The sequence below is a fragment of the Alligator mississippiensis genome, chromosome 2, assembly GCF_030867095.1.
Source record: "Alligator mississippiensis isolate rAllMis1 chromosome 2, rAllMis1, whole genome shotgun sequence".
In the NCBI taxonomy this organism is placed as follows: Eukaryota; Metazoa; Chordata; order Crocodylia; family Alligatoridae; genus Alligator; species Alligator mississippiensis.
Window position 1 is genome coordinate 27,763,173 of NC_081825.1, and position 20,908 is coordinate 27,784,080.

Genomic DNA, 20,908 nt, shown 5'->3' on the forward strand with positions numbered 1-20,908 from the left:
GGCAGGTGGGCTGGAACAGGGAGTGCAGCAGGAGGGGGTCAGCCAGAGTCTCCCGCAGCTGGTGCCCGGCTGTCAGGTGCGTGGTTGTCCTGGGACCTGGGCAGGGCGGGTCCTGGTGGGGTCAGCACCATGGCCAGCAGCAGTGCACGGTACTGGTCATTGCTGGCTGGAGCAGCAGGGCATTGGGCACTGCTGGCGGGGCAGTGGCTGGAGCAGCCATGGTACAGGGAGACAGGGTGGTCAGGGAGAGAGTTGCTGTGTGCTGCTTCTGTACTGGGCATGCAGTTCCTGGGCAGGGGAGGAGCTGGCCAGGGATCAGAGAGTTGGGATGTGCTTTTAAGATGGCTGCCAAGTGCTGGCAACTGCCTCTGGCCTCAGCATGGCTAACAAGTGCTGGTAGCCATGTGACCAGAGGCAGGAGCTCCCCTTGGTGGCCACAGGAGCACATGGCAGGCTGATCTGATTTGGGAGTAAATCTACTCCCAGGTTGCCTGCATGTGTAGATGCTGGCCCTATTCTTGTTTACTGTGCAGTAACTTGCTGTGCAGTAAGTTTAATGTGAAGTAAATGCACATATAGATGTGCCCACTGTGCATGAAACCAAATATTGGCAACACTTATGAAATAAAATTGTAATTTCACCCTAGATAATAACCGAATAGAAAAATCAAAATATGCATATCTGTATTTCCATATCTGTCATGCCATATTAGGAACCTGTGTATAAAAGAATCTCCTGAAGCATTACTGTCTGTTTAGAAATGTTTCATGGAATTAACCTGTATTTACCTTATTATAGGGCTCATTCTACAAACACATACTGGCATGAGTAGTCTCACTGGCTGCTGTGGGACAACTGGAAGGAATAAAATCACTCCTATGGATAACTGTGCATTTCAATTAGAGTTTCAATTAGAGTAGGGAGATGGTAGTATTCACACTGTGAAATGTTATCAGCTTTGCTCCCTCCCAGAAGAAGCAACCTTTAAGCAAGAACAAGGTCATTATAAAACTGAACAAGACAGTTTATTTTGGAAAATGAAACCTAGCTTTTCCTGGACAGTAAAATTATTTTCCTTGGTTTTGATTCTGTGTTTTCAGTCTATGTCCCAACCAAGCAATTTAACCAGCATCATATGTATATGGCAGATCTTAAATCATTCTGTCTTATACCTGGAAGCTTTTCTGCTATTCATAGGAACATTGTCTCATTCCTGGAGCTGTAAAAATATGTATTGTTCTGAATATTTTATTCAGACCAAAAAAATGACAAGAAATGATATATAATGTGCAACCAAATGTAAAAATAGATTCAATTATAAAGAACAGATTTGGATTTTTGTAAAAGATACAGATATATAAACAATACAATTAAGCATCATAAATAAAATAATATACTTATTATAAGTTCCAAAAAACTTATTTTTTTAAAAAAGTTAAAATGGAAATTTGTTTACAGATGCCAGTTAAAAATAAAAACACAATACAGTAGAACAATCATGCATTTACTATCAAAACGTGGATGTAACAAGTTGTAAAAGTACCATAAATATACAGGTAAGTGATGACTTTTTTAAAAACTGATTTTATATTGTATTACTGAAAGTAGACATATTTCTCTCTACTCAAGATGACTCTTATCAAGAACAGATCCATGGAAACAGACACATTACTTTTTCACATTTTAAAACATCTATGTTCTCTCTATGCATGTTATGGACATGAACAAATTTCTAATAGTTTCAGTTCTCTTTCATGAGCTGTTTCTGAATTCTAGCTGGGGCAGCCTATTAGCACTACTATAATGATCTTTCACCTGCATAATAATACACTACCACTGGATCTGATTCCACTATAATCCATAGCAAAATTCTCATTTATGTCAATGAGATGAGGATCAGGTCTTCTATTATAAAGAAGAATGCAAAAACTTAAAGAACAATCTGAATATATTAATTCTGCAACTTTTTCAATGGGTTCCAGGGTTTAAATGAAAGTATTTGATGGTTATTCTATTTTAAACCACATTAATCTATTTACATCATATATACACATTTATAAATGTGGCAGCAAGTGCTTGAACTGTGTTTAGCAGGTTCACAAAATTCCAGATTTCAATCCAAGGGGATTGCTTTAATGAACAAAGGCAGAAGAATATATATATATTTAACATTTGATAATACTAGGACTTAAGGACAATGCTGGCTACTGGCAAGTAGCCAGGAATATGACAACCTTGAAGAGATTGCCAAGTGAAGCCTTTCAAGTTTTGTTCCAGGATTTTGAAGATGTTGCAAGAGGGGTCAACTCATAAAACATGATTTTGCTGCCATTGGCAATTTTTCCAATAGAACAGGATAAAGGGAAACAATATTGGCTGTGTAAACTGCATTCCCAGCCTGTGTGCTTCTCGGATTTCTCATAGGGAATTCCACCTTTCAAAGAAATCACACTTTTTGAAGTGCAGGGGAAGAAATAATCATTGCATGCACAGCGATGAGTTTTTGCTGATGTTCAGGGTTAGGCTTTGCTCCAGAATTTGTGTCTAACTAGCTACTGCAGCCTCTTGTGCAGCCATGTCCCAGTATATTGTTGTTGCGTCCATCCTGAAGCCTTCCATGTGTCTGAAGGGATGCTCTGCTTTCCATACTAGACGTCTGTCCACTTTGATCCTGCTGTTGTCTTAATCTACCAAAGAACAAAATGATAATATATTTACTCTGAGCCCCAAACAGTATAAGGAGAAAAGTATTCCACCCATAGGTATATGCACACATCTGTAAGCCAGTGCCTAGCCTGGGCCTACTTATGTCCATGGTTAAACTTCTTTGATCTCCTAGACTTCTCTTTCCTGCTTCCCTTTCTTGTTTTTCTTACTCTTAATAGCAGGGAATTTCTTCATTCTGGGTGGATGTTACTTTAATGGTTCAATCCTGCTCTCATTAAAATACAAAGTCTATCCACAGATATACAAAATATTACAGTTGTTTTGCCTCCAGCTCGCTCAGATTGAGACTGCTACAGGGAGAAGCAATTTGCCCAATACACTGATTGTTTTGAATGAGTGGGAGAGTACGGGAGGAGAAAAAAAATTGCAGTGGAAGAAGTCCTGGCTCTGCCTACTAACTCAGTGCTGATCAATATAGTTTGCCAGGCACACTACAGGGAATAAGCAACTGTCCCCATTTTTCTTTCTATACAAATATTAGCAGTCAGCATTAGGGCAAAAGAAATAAACAAATGGAAATGAACAAATGGAGTGTGCTTCTCATAATTACTGTCATGTTAGCATCTGATGAAGTAGATCAGTGTTTCCCAACCAGTGTGCCGCAGCATACTGGTGTGCCATTGGACACGTCCAGATGTGCTGAGGAATCTTGGGGGGGGGGGGGGCGGGGGGGGCACTCCCAGTGGGGTGTGGCTACAGCCAGCGCTGTCACCACCACCCCACGCAGTCACTGCACCCCAGCCCGGCCCGTGCCAGTACCCCACTCCCCCATGCTCCGTGTTCTGCCACTTGTGCCATGGGATGAAAAAGGCCAGCTAATTGTGTCATGGGACAGAAAAGGTTGGGAAACACTGAAGTAGATGGTTGCCTACAAATGCTTATGGTTTTCTGAACCAGGTAGTCTCTCAGGTGCCACCCTGCCCTACCTTATGTCTGTTATATGTTGTTAAAAGCTCCTAATGTATTTTCTGATGTAAGATTTGTTTTCTTAAATCCCTTAGGAACTTTAGACAATCATTTCCTATTGCTATTGTCTCATAAAAATGATAGCAACAGCAGGCATTTCAAGTGACACCCATCACACTAATCATTCCTTTTATCACAAGAATTCTCACTAAATCGGTTTAACAGTGTTTTGCAGTTTCTGCATAATTAAAATTTTGTATTTTTTGGTGTTTTCCCTTAATGTCCGAACAGCTAGAACTTCTTTCCCCTAGCCACTTGTGGTGTCATGCAATAAGCAAGTTTGGAGCTGTCATAGCTACTTTGAAGAGACTTCTCAGACAACAGAAGGCACACAGAAGTGCAGCACCTATCACAAGTAATAACACAGGCATATCACACACCAAGAGATGGTTTATAACTTGCAAGTAATACCTACTTATAATACATGTAGTTGACTTTTGTGACAGAGAATTATTATGAAACAAGTTTTTTCAAGGTCACAGGATGGAATCCACACCGAGAATAATAAACAAATAGAAAATGTTGAGCGACATGAGAACCTTATGCCTAAATTAACATGAAACAACATAGTGACAAAGGTAGATATAGTATTCCCCAGTAGTTGACTTCAGGATTGGGTTCTGCTTTGCTCTCATTGATAGAGGCATCCAGGCCATACACAATATTAGCTGGGGTGCATTACCTTAATCCCAGCTCAATTAAGGTTCACTTTATGCACCCATATCTACATGAGGGGGTCAAGCCACTGAACTCAACCTATAGCCAGTGCACAAATCAAGATTTCAGGGAACCACATCAACATTACTGAACCCCATGAGAAGGACACAGTTGCCAGTCGCATCTTCACTTTCTGTGTGGTTCATTAACTGACCTATGTATCCATCTACATAGTATTCTGGCTGTTGTGCAGCCCAACCAAAATGCGCTTAGATGTTTTGGTTCAAGGCATAAAGATCCTGGACATAAAACTCTTGTAAAATCCATCTATGGGTGCACATGTCCAAAGTCTAGGTAGAACAATACTCAGCACTGCCATGTTTAGATGCCTTAATGAATATTGGACCTAATTACAAATTTAGATCCTCCAAAAGCCCAATTCAATTGCACCTAAAGCCCATAGACACCTTAATTTCTGACATCTCACATAAGATGTCTGAAATTCTGCCAGAAGATTCCAGAAAAACTTCAACCTGAGCAGCTTGGTGCCTTTCTCATACCTTACCTCCTGCTGAAATTTACAACTTAGTGTTCCTCCACCCACCTTCCCTGAGGGGCCAACCCTGTTGGGGGATCTCAGCATAAACTTCATGGATTGGACTCTGCATAAATAAATAACTGTAGGAGGAAGAGGTTTATATCCTTTTACCTATAAGTTCAGTGGCTAGAGATCCTATCCAGGATGTGGAAAACCTATATTTAATGCCCTCCTTTTTCTGAGGGGTGCAAACACATAGATCTTTCCTGCCCGGACAGTGCCTTAATGACCAAGCTGTGGATTATTGGGGCAGGAAGTACTTTCAAGCTCTCTTTTTGATGCTGTTCCAATTTTCATGGCCTGATCAAAGAATTATTGAACCAGAGAAAGCATCACAGCAATCATAAACATAATTCTGAAGGCTAGTGGCTGCGGCCCTTTGAAGGGTACTATCACTAGTACCACTCCCTTGTTTACAGTATATTACATGAACAGTCCTTGAAGCAAATATTAGAACTGGGGACTCCCCTTTCCAGTTGAGGAGCCAACCACTTAGCTATAGGCTCTTACTCCTGGTCTCTGGCCCAGTCAGTCTTTGATTGTTCCAAGCAAAGTGGCAGAACTTCAACAGAAGGATCTGAGGGTGCTTTTTGATTCAATCTCTTAGAAAGCAGAAGCTGTGGGTCTGCCTCTTTTTAGGCTAAGAGGGAACTGAATGTAGGTCTTCAACATCCTAAGACAGTTCTCTGACTATTGACCTATCTGGATATGAGGGTAGCAGATCCTCCTGGCTTTCCTTAAAAGAAACCAGCAGATACTGTTGTATTTTGGGTGGAGACAAACATGGTAGGTGTGCTCTGCAAAAGCCTACTGGAACAAGCTCCTCAGTGGAGCTAGTGGGTGGAACACCCAGTGAGCAAGTCCCAATGGTGGGTAGATGCCAAGCTAAGCTGCTTGGAACTGTCAAGATCAAAGCCCTTTAGAGAATATATAAATGAAATATTTAGGTATCTGGGGAACTTTATTGATGAAAATTGCGGGTATGTATGATGATTATGAGGCGGTATTTTTTGTGGGGATGCTATATGTTTTAAGCATGTCTTTGGATGGGTTTTTATTCAGGCAGGGAAAGGGTTAAAGGCTGGATTGTAGAGGGGCTGGGTCTGGTTTGGCTGATTGAACTCTGCCCTGGGGAATCCCTTTTCTGAGAACTCTGACTCTTTCTAGGGGGTGGGGGGAGGGAGGGTAGGAGATGTAAGTGGGGAAGCAGGAGTGTGCATGTACCTGCTGGAGTCCACAGAAGCCTATTGGTGTAAAGACCCCAAGAGTGGAGATGGAGGGAGTCTGCACTGTTTGGTCTGCAGCAGAGAAGCTTAGAGCAGTGGGGCAGAGGCAACCTGCTGAAGGCAGCAGAGACGCTGAGACCTTTGGGGACCAGGAGCAGCTCAGTGCAGAGTCAGCAAGGATTTTTGTTGGCCACTGGAACCAGTTGTGGACTGTGAAGTTACTCCAAGCCAAGGGTGAGAATTACAAGTTGTCACAGTGTGGGGTCCCTAGAGGTGGCACATTGCCCCTAGTGGCCTGTGACCATGCCAGCTCCACCCTGCAAGTGCCTGTTCCTCTCTCCTGCCACGTCTTGTTGGAATAGATAATAAAATAGGGAAGCTGCCCTCAGGTTTCTGCTCAGTCACGATCCTACTGGACCCCACTAAAACCATGCAGATTCTTTAACCCCTTTCTGGGTCCTGCACTAAGTAGGTGCCTCAGAGGACACCCTAAGCCTTATGAGCTATGTGTGTGGCTCCAACACTGCCTCTTTACCATGCCCCATGCCTCACAGATGGTATTCAAACATCGTCTCTCTGAGGCCTTAGTCTAGCTTAGCCTCCTGCCATAACTGGGCCCTTGGCCCCTGTCTGCGCACCCCCACTGGCACTGGGGTCTATACCACAGTGTGTCTCAATGAGGCCTCCTTCTCCCCAATAGCCTCAGTCCAGTCCACCGGTATAAATAACAACAGAAAACACAAGCCCCGGGGCTACAACACGACCATAACCATTAGGGTGGCCATCATAGAGGACATTCTGGTTTTCTGCTACTCTGCCCTCTGTTGATATGAAACCTGATGCCTTTACTCTTGAAGAGAAAAATAGAGGGCATAAAGGCATCCCGTTTCGTATCAACAGAGGACAGCTGGACTGTTCTCTATGATGGCCACCCTAATAACCATACCCATGAGGTCCACACTCTATCCCTTTTAAGAAGGCAAGCTTCACTCTCAGTATAATGTGCCTCCTACCCACAAGTATTTATGAGCTCCTATAGCCCATTAATCCTACCAGCAGCAGAACAGGCAGTCAAACATCTCCAAGCAGCTTTCTGTACAAGAGCTCCTTCCCCCTTGGCTGCTGCCAGAGAACTAACTGTGCTAGCCTCAGTCTGGGGCTCATATGTACCCAGGACCCTGCTTCCTTCCAGTCAGCTGACTGAGTATAGGCGCCAGCTAATGCCCTCATTAGCCTGCCTCCCAGGCAACCCACACCTGTGGAGCTCTGCCTAGCTTTCAGGGCTCTCCAGCTAAGCTGCTTCTGCCCTTAAAGGAGTAGGCACACTTTAGTGCACTGCAACACAAGTGTTAGGATATAGTGTGTTTTAAACCTTTATGTTATGTTCTGCCTTCCCCAGTTCTATTGTAATGCTTTCCCTAAGTATTATCCCTATGTTTTTTTTATCCCTAAATTTAGCTGTCCTGTAATTGAGTATCTCACCTTGCAAGAAGTTTGTAGTCTCACAGCCTTGCCCAACTGAGGGTCCCATCACAGTATGTCTACATTGTGGAGGCAGTGCACGGTAGCTGGGACATTTCTGAATATACTCCACTCACTTGCTCCAGCTCAATCCTGGAAATATGCTGGTGAAAGACCTTCCAGCCTTTTAAGCCTGTTGGAGATTGAAGTCTCAAGAGTAGATCCCCTACAGCCTATAGAAATTGGGCACCTCCAGCACTAGGTGGCATTTGAGCTGGGTTCCGCTCCTGGGGAGACCTTAACTAGTATTGCTTTGGACCAAGAGAGTCTTAAACACCTTACCGCCCTGAGTCTGTTTAATATACAGCTAGCCCAGAAATGCTGAATTTCAAAAGCCAGCTGAGAGGCTGTGTATCTAAAATTAAAGTAAAAAATCTCCCAGTAACAGGGCAAAGCAGAAAAGCACCAGTCTCAGCAAACTTTCTGAAACCTTTCAAGAGAACTTAGACTAGCACAAAGCCAGCCATCCCATCAGGAGGGATAACAAGAGAAACAGATGAAAGGAGGGACTCATGCTGAGTGGAGCTACAAAAGATACTTCTGTCCTAGACCTACCTTTCTCCCTCTAGTGAGGTTTTCTTGATGTTTCATTTCCAGAGGGAAAGTAGCACTTTTCCCTGTGAGTCAGTACCAGATCAGCTTCCCAGAACAAGCTACTGCTGGAGCAGCCATCATTAGGAGGAGAAACAAAACTGACACCTGGACCTTTAAATATTTCATGGCACTTCTGACAGAAATTGGAGGCTGAAGCCTGTTAGACAAGCTGGTTTCCAATGTGGAACATTCTCTCCTGCTTAAATACATTTCTTCTGCTGTTATACCTGGGGACAATATCTTCTGAATTCCAGAAGTCCTGCTGTTTGTGTTAAGCAGCTGCTGTGGTCCATGCTAGACCTGGGCTCAGTGATTCTTTTATATCCCATATCTACTGCACAGGACTCTTAATTAGATGATGTTTGGATAGGTTAGGGTTAGCACACTGGAAGTATTAGAGGAATGTGGTGTGCTAAAATTTTATTTCAGTGCCTGAAATCCTTTTTTTTAAATGTAAGTTAGTCGCCTACAATTAAAGACTGAATTTGACTGATGATTGTTGTTGAATTAATTATGAGTTTGTGATATGTGAATGTGTGTAATAGTTATCGTTCATATTAATTTCCTTCTTTAGATGTTTAAAATCTTATTTAAAAGCTCTTTTTAAGCTCTGGAGACCCTAGAAAATGATAGGCAGAATAGCAAAATGGTTACAGCATTAAAGTGGGAGTCAGCGGGGCTAGGTTCTGATATGGTTTTGCTGTTAGCTTGCTTGAGCAACACTGGGCAAGTCGCATCCCTTCTCTGCACCTTAGTTTCCCTCCAGCTGATGAGCTGACAAAGATACAGACATTTTTATCCAATAGGAAAAAAAACACCTTAAATTTTTTTTCATGATTGAAACATTGAAATTCAGGATATTTGGGTTTGAAAATACCTTGGACGCACTGCTGCCCAGGCTACCCGGCCTCCAGGCTGCTCCACTGCTCAGATCTTTTGCTGCTCATTTGGTAGATATATTGCTTGGGCTTGCCAACAGGTCATCTGGAGTTTGGGTGAGTGTGTGTCTGAGCAAACCAGAGATTCAAAAGCAAGAAGCCACCTGTCCAAAGCAGATGAGAAGCTGGCATGATGCAGAAATAGCTGCTGGTGGTTCACTGGTTTGGAAGGGAAGATGTCACTTGCTTTTTTTCAGCTGATAACCAGTGGTCAACACAGGTGTTGGTGGCAAAAAAGGTGAAATCTGCTCCCTATAACTGTGAACCTCTGGCTGCTGCTCCTGCTCTCTGCTCTCCCACCACCCAGGGCACAGCTCTGTCCAGTTACACTGCTGGCAAGGCTACTCAGGAGGTTAACCTATGTGGCTTGGGACAGACATTAAAAAGGCCAGAGCCTGAATTGATTCAATCTTTGCAGGTTAGTCTAACCTGCCTAGGCTGAACAAATTTGCAAGTGTACAGAGATTCACTCTGGACTGAGGAAATGCAGGGATGTTCCTGCAGTTATTCAGGCCAGAATAGAGTGCTAGAATGCACCCTGGGAAGCAGGGAAGCTGTGTTGGGTGGGTATGGCCAGCCCGGCAGTAGCCTGTACTGAACTGGCGAGGGAGGGGTTTGATTCTCCCCTCCCTGTCCCATCCACATGGACCCAAGCCGGGGTCTGCTGGGCACTCCCCCGTCACTGCTGTAGCAGTGTAAGCATGGCCAGATGCTGGCTGGCATGAGCCCTGAGGCAGAGGGGGCAGGGAGGGATGTTGTTTCTGCCTCTGCCCCCTCTGCCTCCAGGGGACCACAGCGGGGCCTGCCCATCCCAACCACTGCCACTGTGCAGGGGGCAAGTGGCAGAATAAGCCTCCTCCACTGGATGCCGGAAGGAGGGGGAATAACTTTGCTCCCTGCCCCCTCACCTAAGGGGCCCTGCCACCCCCACCCGGACATTGGAGTGGAGAGGGAGCAGGGCCCTTGATCGGGGCAGCACCCCCTGTTGTGGTGTCCTGGAGCACGAGCCTCTTCCTGGTGGGGGGGCACAAGTGGGGGTCAGAGGTGTTGCGGATTGTGCACAGCAGCACAGCGGCTCAGAGGGGGCCATACCTCCCCAAGTCCCCCCCAGTGCTGTTGCCGCCACGTGCCCGCCCAATCTGCGGCAGCTTTCCCTGCCCCACAGCGTGACCTCCTCTGCTGGAAAGAAGCTTGCATTCCAGGACACCATGACAGGGGGTGCTGCCCTCATCAAGGGCCCTGTCCCCTCACCACTTCAGTGCCCAGGCCCCTTAGGTGAGGGGGCAGGGAGCGGGATTATTACCCTTCTCTCTGGTGTCTGGCGGAGGAGCTGGAGGGGCCTTATTCTGCTGCTTGCCCTGTGCATGGATTGGGCGGGGTGGGCAGGCCCAGCTGCAGTCCTCCGGGGGCAGAGAGGGCAAAGGGGGGAAACACCCACCCTGCCCACCCCCTCTGCTGCAGGGGGCCATGCCAGCTGGCATCTGGCCATGCTCCCTCCACTGTGGCAGCGAGGCAGGAGCACCTGGCAGACCCTGGCTCAGGTCCATGCTGGTGGGACAGGAAGGGGGGAATTAAACCCCTCTCTGGCCAGTTCAGGCCAGGCTACTGCTGGGGCTGGCCATGCCCCTGCTGCTGGAGCAGCCAGTGGTGAAATGCAGGTCCATGCTGGTGGGACAGGGGAGGGGTGGGACAAATAAACAACTTCCTTGCTCCCTTCTGGGGCCAGCGTCTGGCTGGGCCTCTTCCCCTGGCTATCACTGCTCCAGCTGGGGAGCAGAGGGGTGGGGCTAGCCCTGCTCTGCTGGAGCTCACCGCGTAGCCCAGAGAGCATGCTGGGATGCTGTGGGACTCTGGTTTAAATTTAAACCAGGAAGGGGTCTGGGACAGACATTCCATAAACTGGTTTGAACTCAATCAGTTAAGTCTGATACTACATTCAACCAGGTTTATCTTAAACCAGTTTCAGACATTTTGAAACTGGTTTATGTGCACTGAACTTCTGTTCTGTTACAGGCTTAAACCAGTTTCTGATCACTTAAACCAGTTTATATGTAATGTCTGTCCCTAGCCTGTGTGTGGAGGGACTTGGCTGGATATTGATGATATCTATATATCTGCAATATTTAAGAAGCAGATGGAGTACCCAGAAACAGACCAAAGTAAAAGCCTGGACAGAGCTTTGTGAGGGTGCTTGAAGCTATAAGCACCAGGCCTGTCTTTGGCTGGTCTGATTCAGGGAAGCAGGACACTATGAATTCTTTCAACAAACAGAATGATCTGACTCCATCATAAATTCCCCCTCAAAAATGGAACAAGCTGAGAGATCCCAAATTTCTAGCTAGCTGTGTGAGACAAAATTTGGGTCAGGACCAGAATCCTGCTTCCCAGGACAGAAACTGAGAGATGGTTTTTGTGTTGTAGAAATGAAGGGTGGCCAGAAGGAACTGAAGCAAGACCTAAAATGGGACAGGTAAACTTTCAAAATAATTTTAAAGCTGGGTAGAAAAGAATAGGTTCCCAGAAAGAACAGACCAATGACCTGCAAGCGGAGATAAAATCTTTGTTGGAGCAGCAGCTACAAAAGTCTCATACAGCCTGGGAAGCCCAGCTATGAAACTCCCTGTCTATAAAGCTACGATGCAACCTGACTGCTGTAATGAGAAGTTGTCCCTTGAAAGACAGGAGATCAAGAAAGCTCAAGCCATCTTGAACTTGCTAAAAACAAGGATTTAAGGACCTCCAGATTTCGAGCAAAAGTCAGGAAAGCTGTGATAGTGGATGCAGGTAGGAATTTGTTCAGATTTCACTATGCAGTAAATCTGTGTTTAGACTCACTAAGCACTATGTTTAGATTTAACTGTACAGTCAATATCAGAAATGGTCTCATACAGTTTGTGAAAAGCCCCCTTTTAAATATGTGGCTCAGGTGAAACAAGTAGTCTGTAGGCAACTGAACAGTGAAACATTTGTTCTGCCTGCAGGGGAAGAAACCATTATAACTGCTATATACTGTGCTAACTTTCCAGCAAAGGAAAGACGAGGACCTGGGGTTTGGAAGAAGCTAAGCTGCTAAAGCTGTCATGGATCTGAGTCAGGAAGAGGTCCTTTTTCATTTGATGAATGTTTCTGACAAGCTGCAAGTAATAAAAAATAGAACTCTGGTTGCAAAATGTGATTAGTGGAACTAGTAAAGCTGGGACAGAGGAACAAATACAAGGGGAAAATGAGCTATAGCAGTACAGCCTAAGAGGGGTCTGAGTTAGGAATTAGGAATGGTTTTGTTTCATAAAGATACTGATTTTCTCTTGTATCTTGATTGTACTGCTGCATTGGTCCAGCATTAGTTTGATATGGAGAAAAACTGGACAACTTAAACATCTACCTCCCTGTTTGTCAGTAGCAGAGAGAGAAGCAGTGTTACAAATCAGAGGCATAGCAGCAGCACAGTTAGCTGCTCCTGCTTCCCTTCGAAGGTGGCACCTGGGGCTGCTGCCTCCCACTCACCTCCCTTCAGTTATGCTGCTGATACAGATCACTGAGAAAACATATCAGGAAGATGCATGTGAGCCTTCAAGCAAAACTTGACCCTCTCCCTTGGTTGTGGTAAAGAAAAAGAATTGGTTCTGATATCAGTGAAAATATCAATTGGGAAACAGAGACAGCATGGAGAGTACTATCTTCTTGTAATACCATAATGAAAACTTCCTGATCACAGGAAGAAAGCCTAGAGTTTAAAAGAGAGATATTTCATTGGAGATGGGAGAAACCAGCAGGTGACAGGTACAGATATTGGCTGCTCGTAAAAAAAGATACATTGAAAAAAGAGATTTTAAGGCTATGTCATGCTTTTGAAACAGCTGAACATGCTGGGGTTGCAAAATCCTTAACTGAGCTAAGGGAGAAGGTTTACTGTGTAAACATCAGGCAACGGGTAAAAAATGGTGAAGGGGATGTGATGACTGCATTGCTAAGAAGGGTTTTTCCTTTTTAGACTAGGTGAGCCCCTCTGCAGTAGTATTTTATTTGGGCATTGATAGAGCACCTGTTGTGCCTGAGCTATTATCTGAGGGAGAGGTTGCTAATTTTATTTGCTGGTAGCTAAAGATTCTTTTACAAAATTGTCTGGAAGTTACCCAATAAAAAATCCAGAAGCTGTCAAAGTGCCAGAGATTTTAGTGAATGGATTCCTTAACAGATTTGGGATCCCAAGTGAATTGTACACGTAACTTGGAATCCAAACTGTTTCAGCAAGTTCATTAGATTCTAGTGATTGGACTATATGACCTACTGAGGCCCCTTCCAGCTGGCCTTTTCTATGAATCTATGACTCCATGGGTTAAATAGGTCAGGCTAGATCATCACAAAGGATCTTTCTGGTTTTAAGACCTGTTTTAGGATTTTATTCAGTTTATCTCCTGTTGCAATGGTTTCCCAGTCCAGCCCTGTGCACACATCCTGGAAACAGGTGAGTGGGGCAGTTTTGCCTGGTGGCAGCACTGGCACTGGTACTGGTACCGATAAACCTTTATCTCATAGTCCTAATGTAAACAGGAGTGCCCCCTCCTACCACAGGTACCTTTGGGTCCGTCCCCACATGCACCTCCTGGAAAATGAAATTTCCACTAAATTCAGGAAATTTACAGAGAGATGCCATAAGCCTAAAAAGAAAGAGAACCACTGGTATATTTAAATGTGAAGTTTCTGGAGAGCTGGGACATGAATTACTAACTTAAATGGCAGCAAGGTCTTTCATCAGTCCCATGGGATGCCCCTGCCCACTGCGGGACAGGGAAGCCCGGTTGAGGGAGATTCCTTACCCTCCATCAATGCTGACCTTGAGAAGGAACACCTTGAGGGGCTGGACACCTTCAAGTCATCTGGCCCTGACAGTTTACACCCCAGGGTACTCAAGGAGCTGGCAAGCATCATAGCTCAGCCCCTGGCATGGATCTTCGAGAACTCCTGGCGCTCTGGTGAAGTGCCCGAAGATTGGCAGAAGGCCAACGTGGTGCCTATCTTCAAGAAAGGGAGGAAAGTGGATCCAGAAAACTATAGGCCTATCAGTCTTACCTGTATCCCAGGGAAGGTCTTAGAAAAGATTATCAAAGAGGCCATTCTTAACAGACTGACCTATGGCAATATCCTGCGGGATAACCAGCATGGGTTTGTTGCAGGTAGGTCTTGTTTGACCAATCTCATTTCCTTCTATGACCAGGTGACCTATCACCTGGACAAAGGATAAGAGATTGATGTCATATATCTTAACTTTAAAAAAGCCTTCGATCTGCTATCCCATGATCACCTCTTAGTAAAGCTGGCTAACTGCGACCTTGGTCACACCATGATCTGCTGGCTGGGAAATTGGCTCCCTGGTAGGACCCAGAGGGGGTGGTTGATGGAAGTCAATTGTCATGGTGCCCTGTGACCAGTGGGGTCCCTCAAGGCTCTGTTCTTGGGCCAACACTATTCAGCATCTTCATTAATGATGTGGACATTGGTATCAGAAGCGGACTGGCCAAGTTTGCTGATGACACCAAACTTTGGTGTAAAGTGTCAACACGTGAAGACAGGAGGGTGATCCAGGCTGACCTTGACAGGCTCAGGAAATGGGCGGACGAGAACCTGATGGTGTTTAACACTGAAAAATGCAAGGTTCTCCACCTTGGGAAGAAAAACCAGCAACATCCTTATAGGCTCGGCAGTGCTATGCTGGCTAGCACTGTGGATGAAAGGGACTTGTGGGTCACGACTGACCACAAGATGAACATGAGCCTACAATGTGATGCTGCTGCTAGTAAAGCAAGCAAAACACTTGCTTGCATCCACAGATGCTTCTCAAGTAAATCCCAGGATGTCATTCTCCCCCTGTACTTGGTGTTGCTGAGGCTGCAGCTGGAGTACTGCATCCAGTTTTGGGCTCCACAATTCAAAAAGGATGTGGAGAAACTTGTGAGGGTGCAGAGGAGAGCCACGTGCATGATCAGAGGTCAGGAAAGCAGACCTTATGAAGGGAGGCTGAGAGCCATGGGACTCTTCAGCCTGGAAAAGCACAGGCTCAGGGGGGACCTGGTGGCCACATATCAGTTCATTAGGGGTGCTTACCAGGACCTGGGGGAATGTCTGTTCACCAGAGCGTCCCAAGGGATGACAAGGTTGAACAGTCACAAACTCCTCCGTGACTGTTTCAGGTTGGACATAAGGAAGAACTTCTTTACTGTCCGAGGGCCCAAGGTTTGGAATAAACTGCCGCCGGAGGTGGTTCAAACACCTACTCTGGACACCTTTAAAAGACATCTGGATGTTTATCTTGCTGGAATCCTATTATGCCTGCTGACTTCCTGCCCCTGGGGCAGGGGGCTGGACTCAATGATCTTCCAAGGTCCCTTCCAGCCCTAACGTCTATGAAATCTATTAACTCCCTTGTCAGCCGTGTCCCAGAAGATGAAGGCATGGGGAAGAATAAATTTAGCTATTATAAGCTACAGACATCCTGTGTTTACACAACAGAGAAGCATATCCACACCAACAAGTGAGCATACAATATTAGGGTAATGTGGGGGACAATAATAGGCAGGACTTACAGTGTATTCAAATGTTATTAAAAATAATGTGCCACATGCATATGCATCTGGTGCTCCACTTTGAAAACGTCCACTGTTATTTTTAGTTCCCTCATTTTACCATCAACTGCAGGCAATGATTATCTGCAGGAGACAAAAACGTCAATACCTAAGCGTGTTTTCTTGGACAATAAGTGGGATAGCTTGTAATCTGACTGCCCCTGCGGGGAATAAGAATTGAGCTTGATACACAAGGTCTTGATAATTTTCTGGCTGCAGTTTTCTAGGAGATTTTTCTTATGAATTGGTGTTTCCTGTTTTCTGCATTTATGAAACTGAACAGAGAACCACATTCAGCCTTAAAAACAACACAGATATTATACAACAGGCTGATAAGGGAGGTGGCCACTGTTGTGATGGACAGAACAGTGTATTTGCAGGAATCCTAGACAGAACTTTCCAATATGGACTTGTACAAACTCCTGACAGAGGACCCCACAGCACAATACTAGGAGGAACTAGATAAACAAAGGATTTCCCTCTGGAACCACAGGAGAGGATTACTGCTTCCACCTCCCAGACACCAAGGTCTGGCAACTTTTACTTATTACCCAAGATCCACATTCCTGGCAACCCAGATGCCCCATTTTCTCTAGTGTTGGAAGCATTATGGAAGGAATTTCTGTGTATCTTGACTTTACCCTATTCCCATATGCTACTGGAGCTGCTAGCTATTGAAAAGACACCATAGATTTCTTAAGAAAATGGGGCTCCATTGACAAGCTTCCAGCAAACATCATATTGGGGTTTGGACTCGATTATTCGAGGTCTGTTCCAGCCCTTACTTTCAATGACTTCTAAATTTCTATGATATTACCTACCGTGGATGTCATGTCTCTGTACACCAACATGCCCCCATGAAGATGGATTATAAGCCATAAGAACATTATTCACAAAGACAAAACTGCTTTTATTTCCATTACACTCTCTTTTGTCCTCACGCAAAACTATTTCAGATTTGGAGATGCCTTTTACATACAAATGAAAGGCACTTCTATGGGCACACATATGACCCCGTAATATGACAACATATTAATGACAGACCTCGAAGTCCGTTTCCTCTGCAGCTGCCCTTTTATCCCTCTGGTAATCGATGGCGTCTTTACAATATGAATACATTGGAAGGTATCTCCAAAGACATTTCATCAGAACTATAACAACTTTCACTCCTCCATCGAACTAACTTAGGGACACCACACAGATTTTCCTGGACCCTGAAGTGAAGGTTTGCAGTGGTCATATCACCACCAAACTGTATTGGAAACCAACCAACTGCTACAACTTCATGCCATCAGCTTTCATCCTAAGTACACCACTAGATACATCATCTACAGCCAAGTTTTACATTACAACCATTTCTACTCTGATCTCACTGACTGGGATGAACTCATTAAAGATCTGGAGCAAGGAGTCCTACAGTTACAACACAATCCCAAAACTGTACTCACTCAAATAAACAAAGCCAGTCTCAGGCCTTGCTTTGCCCTGCTACAATACCAGTCCAGAACAAGGACAACAGAATCACTGTGGTTGCACCTAGCTCGAATAGTTTAGACACACCATTAATGACCTCCAATCCCTCTGGAAAAGGGTGATCATCTCAAGGTAGCCTTGAGGGACAAAGCTGTCCTAGTTTACAGATACCCACCCCACCTCAAATGGCATCTCTCAAGCAACAGACTAACTCTCATCCTCACCGAGGTACCAGGCATTGCAATGGACCCAATTGCTGGCTATGCCTCCACATCATTGCTGGACTGAATAACAAAGAGTACAACACCTGAGATTATTTCACCTGCAATTCTACCAATGTCATATACACTGTCACCCATTTACATTGCCCCTCTGCTGTCTACATCAGACAGATAGGATAATCTGTGTGTGTAAGAATGAACAGACACCAATCTGACATGAGGTACAGAAAGAAACAAAAGCCTATGGCAGAACACTTCAGCCTTCCTGGACACTCCATCACTGACCTCAGGATTGCTGCTCTCAAGCAGCAAAATTTAAAAAAACGGTTTGAACAGGAAATTGCTGAATAAGAAATCATCCACCGACTGGCTTGTGTTAAGCATAGCTTATCCATTACCTGGATTAGTTTTTGTGACCCCTTTATTATCATGCATTTTTTCCTCATTTGCCTCTCCCAGCACTGCTCCTCCCACTTGTCACCTTCTTCTCCCTCCTCCCTACTTACCCTTCTGCCAGTATTTTACAGGTCAGAACTGAATGTTTTTGTTTGTCTTGCACCTCTATCACTTCATTTAATGGCTCCCTGCTGCAAGTTTTTGAATTCAGCTACAATTTGATGAATAAAAGGCAAATGGAGCAGGAGAGAAATGTGCAAGTTCTCTTGCAGAAGTTAACACTTTTCTCATAAAATAATCAATTTTCAGGGAAGCATTTTCTCTGTTCAAAATAAAGTGGCCAAATAAATAACATCACAGTGCACTGCCTTCATCCTGCCTTCCTTTGCACCTTCTAGCCTTCCTTTTAAGCAAAACAGAAGCTGAGCCACTAGGTGGTCTCTTGGGAGGCAAGCACGTGCACAGAGTAAAATTTACTTTCACGCAGAATTAATTTGAATTAAGGTAAAGTTAAAATGCCAGTGAGAAAGGGCAAAAGTAAAGTAACCATGAAAGAACACAGTGAGCGTGTCCACACAAGCACCATAAAATGCACCCCACACACGTGATTTGGTTCTGTGAGCTGTATATTTGCCAAAGTTAGTCACTGGGGAAAAAAATTAAATAGTGCCAAAAAAAAAGTGGTGTGGCACACGTGACAGAAGCATGTGCTGCCCAAAACTGAAGCCTGGCCAGCCAGACCCATGCTCTAGCTGCAGGCCAGGCTCTGTCCACCTGGATCACCACTGCTGTCATGCCAGGAGTCCCCCAGGACCCCAGGTAAGGCTGATGGGGCCAGCTCAGGTGCTGGTCTCAGCCTCCCCCTACCACACCCAGGGCAATTTACCCCATGCCAGAGACACATGCAGGGGTGTTCCCTGGGGACAACTAATAGTGACACAAATATGTGCTGCTCCTAGATGTCCCTGGGGAAATGTATGTGATTGCTTGTCTGGAAGCATCAAAGAGCTAAAGAGCTGCTGTCTCTGGAGTCAGACAGGGTTCTTAGAAATGTGAGGCCACAGATAAGAAATGAATTCCAGTTTCATAGCTACCTACATTAAAACTGACTGATATCATGATAGAATTTAATTCACAATTATTACTAGAAATTTCCCTGGAGAAGTCACATGAGACATCAAGTTTCTTTTTTCTACATCCCCCAAACACCTAGGGCCAAATGCAAATCTTTCTTAAAGGTCCCTGTACAGGACTCAGGTTGTCGACATACAAGTAATGGCTTGATGGGAAATGATGCACTAACCTCACAATCGTGTTTCCTGCCATACAAACATCAGATTCCATCACACCTTATTGCCAGTGACAGCTAAAAATTGTGTCCATGTAGTGAAGGTGCTTGCTGAATGCTCTGGGAGGATTAGACTAGGTGTTTTTTGTTGTTTGTTTATGTATAGAGCTGCATGTTGCCACTAAGAGTTTAATTAAAGTAAAAGATTAGTGAAGCCTTAAAAGTAGTAAGGCCTTGTAAGATTAGTGAGGCCTTGTCTATAGTGTGGTCTTGTAAGATTAGTAAGGCCTTAAAAGTAGTAAAGCCTTGTATGTAGTGACGCAGTTAAAATTAATCTTATCAGAAAAATGCAAAAGCTTGTACTGCTATTGGTCAGTCATAAGAAAAGTTTGTAGTATAAGAATGTAAGTGGCTGTGAGTTAACAGCGTAGCTCAGAAGTGATAAATTAGCTAGCACATCCAGAAATCAGTAAAAAGAAGACGCAGCATTGTAAAAGCAGCTACTAATTTAGAAATTAGCTGCTAACTTGGGTTCAGTGGGCCAGTAGATCTCAAGAAGCCTGAAGACTAAATACCAAGGTCCTTCCTGGTACCCCTCGGACAGCACAGAGCAGGAATGCCTGACTTCACTGAGGTTTATAGAAAAAGAACTTGTCGTACATCAGGCATCAGAGGGGACTGCCAATAAGTTGCCAATACAAATTGTTATTGTCTGTCATTGTTGTCTTGTTATACTACTCGTAGTTGTGTGTTTGTTAAGTCAATAAACCTTTCTTACCTTTTTACTCCCAACCACTCTCTCAATACCGAACCCTCCTGCTGGCGGCTGAGACACTGCCGAACCAGGGGGATGCCGGGGAGCCCAGACTCATGATCCTGAGCACCCCCTGCACCAGTGCTCCCATGGCTGGGGGCCCCATCAGCAGATGGGGCCCCCAGCCATAGGGCACACCATGCACCACTGTAGCTGGGAGCCCAGATCAGCTGATAGGGATCCCAGTTTCAGGATTACATGGTGCAACCCCTACAGCTGGGAGCCCTGCCTGACTGCACAGTCAGTTAATGGAATGACAACAATCAGCCACAAAGTTGTTACACATTTGTTATGTAATAACTTTGTGGCTTATTCATCATTTTATCATGCCATTAATTGCATTAACATGTAGCTGGGAACCAACTTAGGGCATTTATACACATACATTTGTCTGCTCTAATGCACTAGAAATCCAGTGTGTTGGAGCAGATTCGATTGATCAAGTCTGCTCCACATGCGAGCTGATGCGCCCAGTACTGTGTTGCATGTATTTCTATAAATGGAGAAATGTGCATCAGTGCTGAGAAATGGCAGCAGTGCACTTTTGAACTAAAATACCTTCAATGTGTTTTAGTTCAAAAGTGTGCCGCTGCCATTTTCTCAGTGCTGATGTGCATTTCGCCATTTATACAAATACATGTACTGCAGTGTCAGGTGCTTTTAAAAGCTAATGTACCTCCTGTCTTGTGCACATGCCACAAGTTAAGTCCCTCCTCACTGGTGCCACACTGATCCCTGTCCCCAGAAGTGTACGTGAAAGAGTTTGTGCTGTGAGGCTCCAGAATGGAGCTGCATGGAGCAGAGCAGTGGCAGGATGCTATTATGAGAGGAGGGGTCGCCACCAAGGGCTAAATTACCCCTTCCTTGC

At 44.8% G+C, this 20,908-nt stretch overlaps 1 protein-coding gene across 2 annotated transcripts in view; it reads right to left on the minus strand.

Annotated features, from left to right (window-relative positions):
- Positions 1–1,004: 1,004 nt before the first annotated feature.
- Positions 1,005–20,908, minus strand: part of STK32B (serine/threonine kinase 32B) — a 325,870-nt gene continuing 305,966 nt past the window's right edge. Inside the window, exon 12 of one of the 2 annotated variants that reach the window (XM_019479571.2) lies at positions 1,005–2,688. In XM_019479571.2, coding sequence (XP_019335116.1) covers positions 2,550–2,688 — 139 coding nt within the window. In that variant the 3' untranslated portion in view covers positions 1,005–2,549. The remainder of the gene's footprint in view (positions 2,689–20,908) is intronic. The other variant, XM_019479582.2, reaches the window with a different exon arrangement.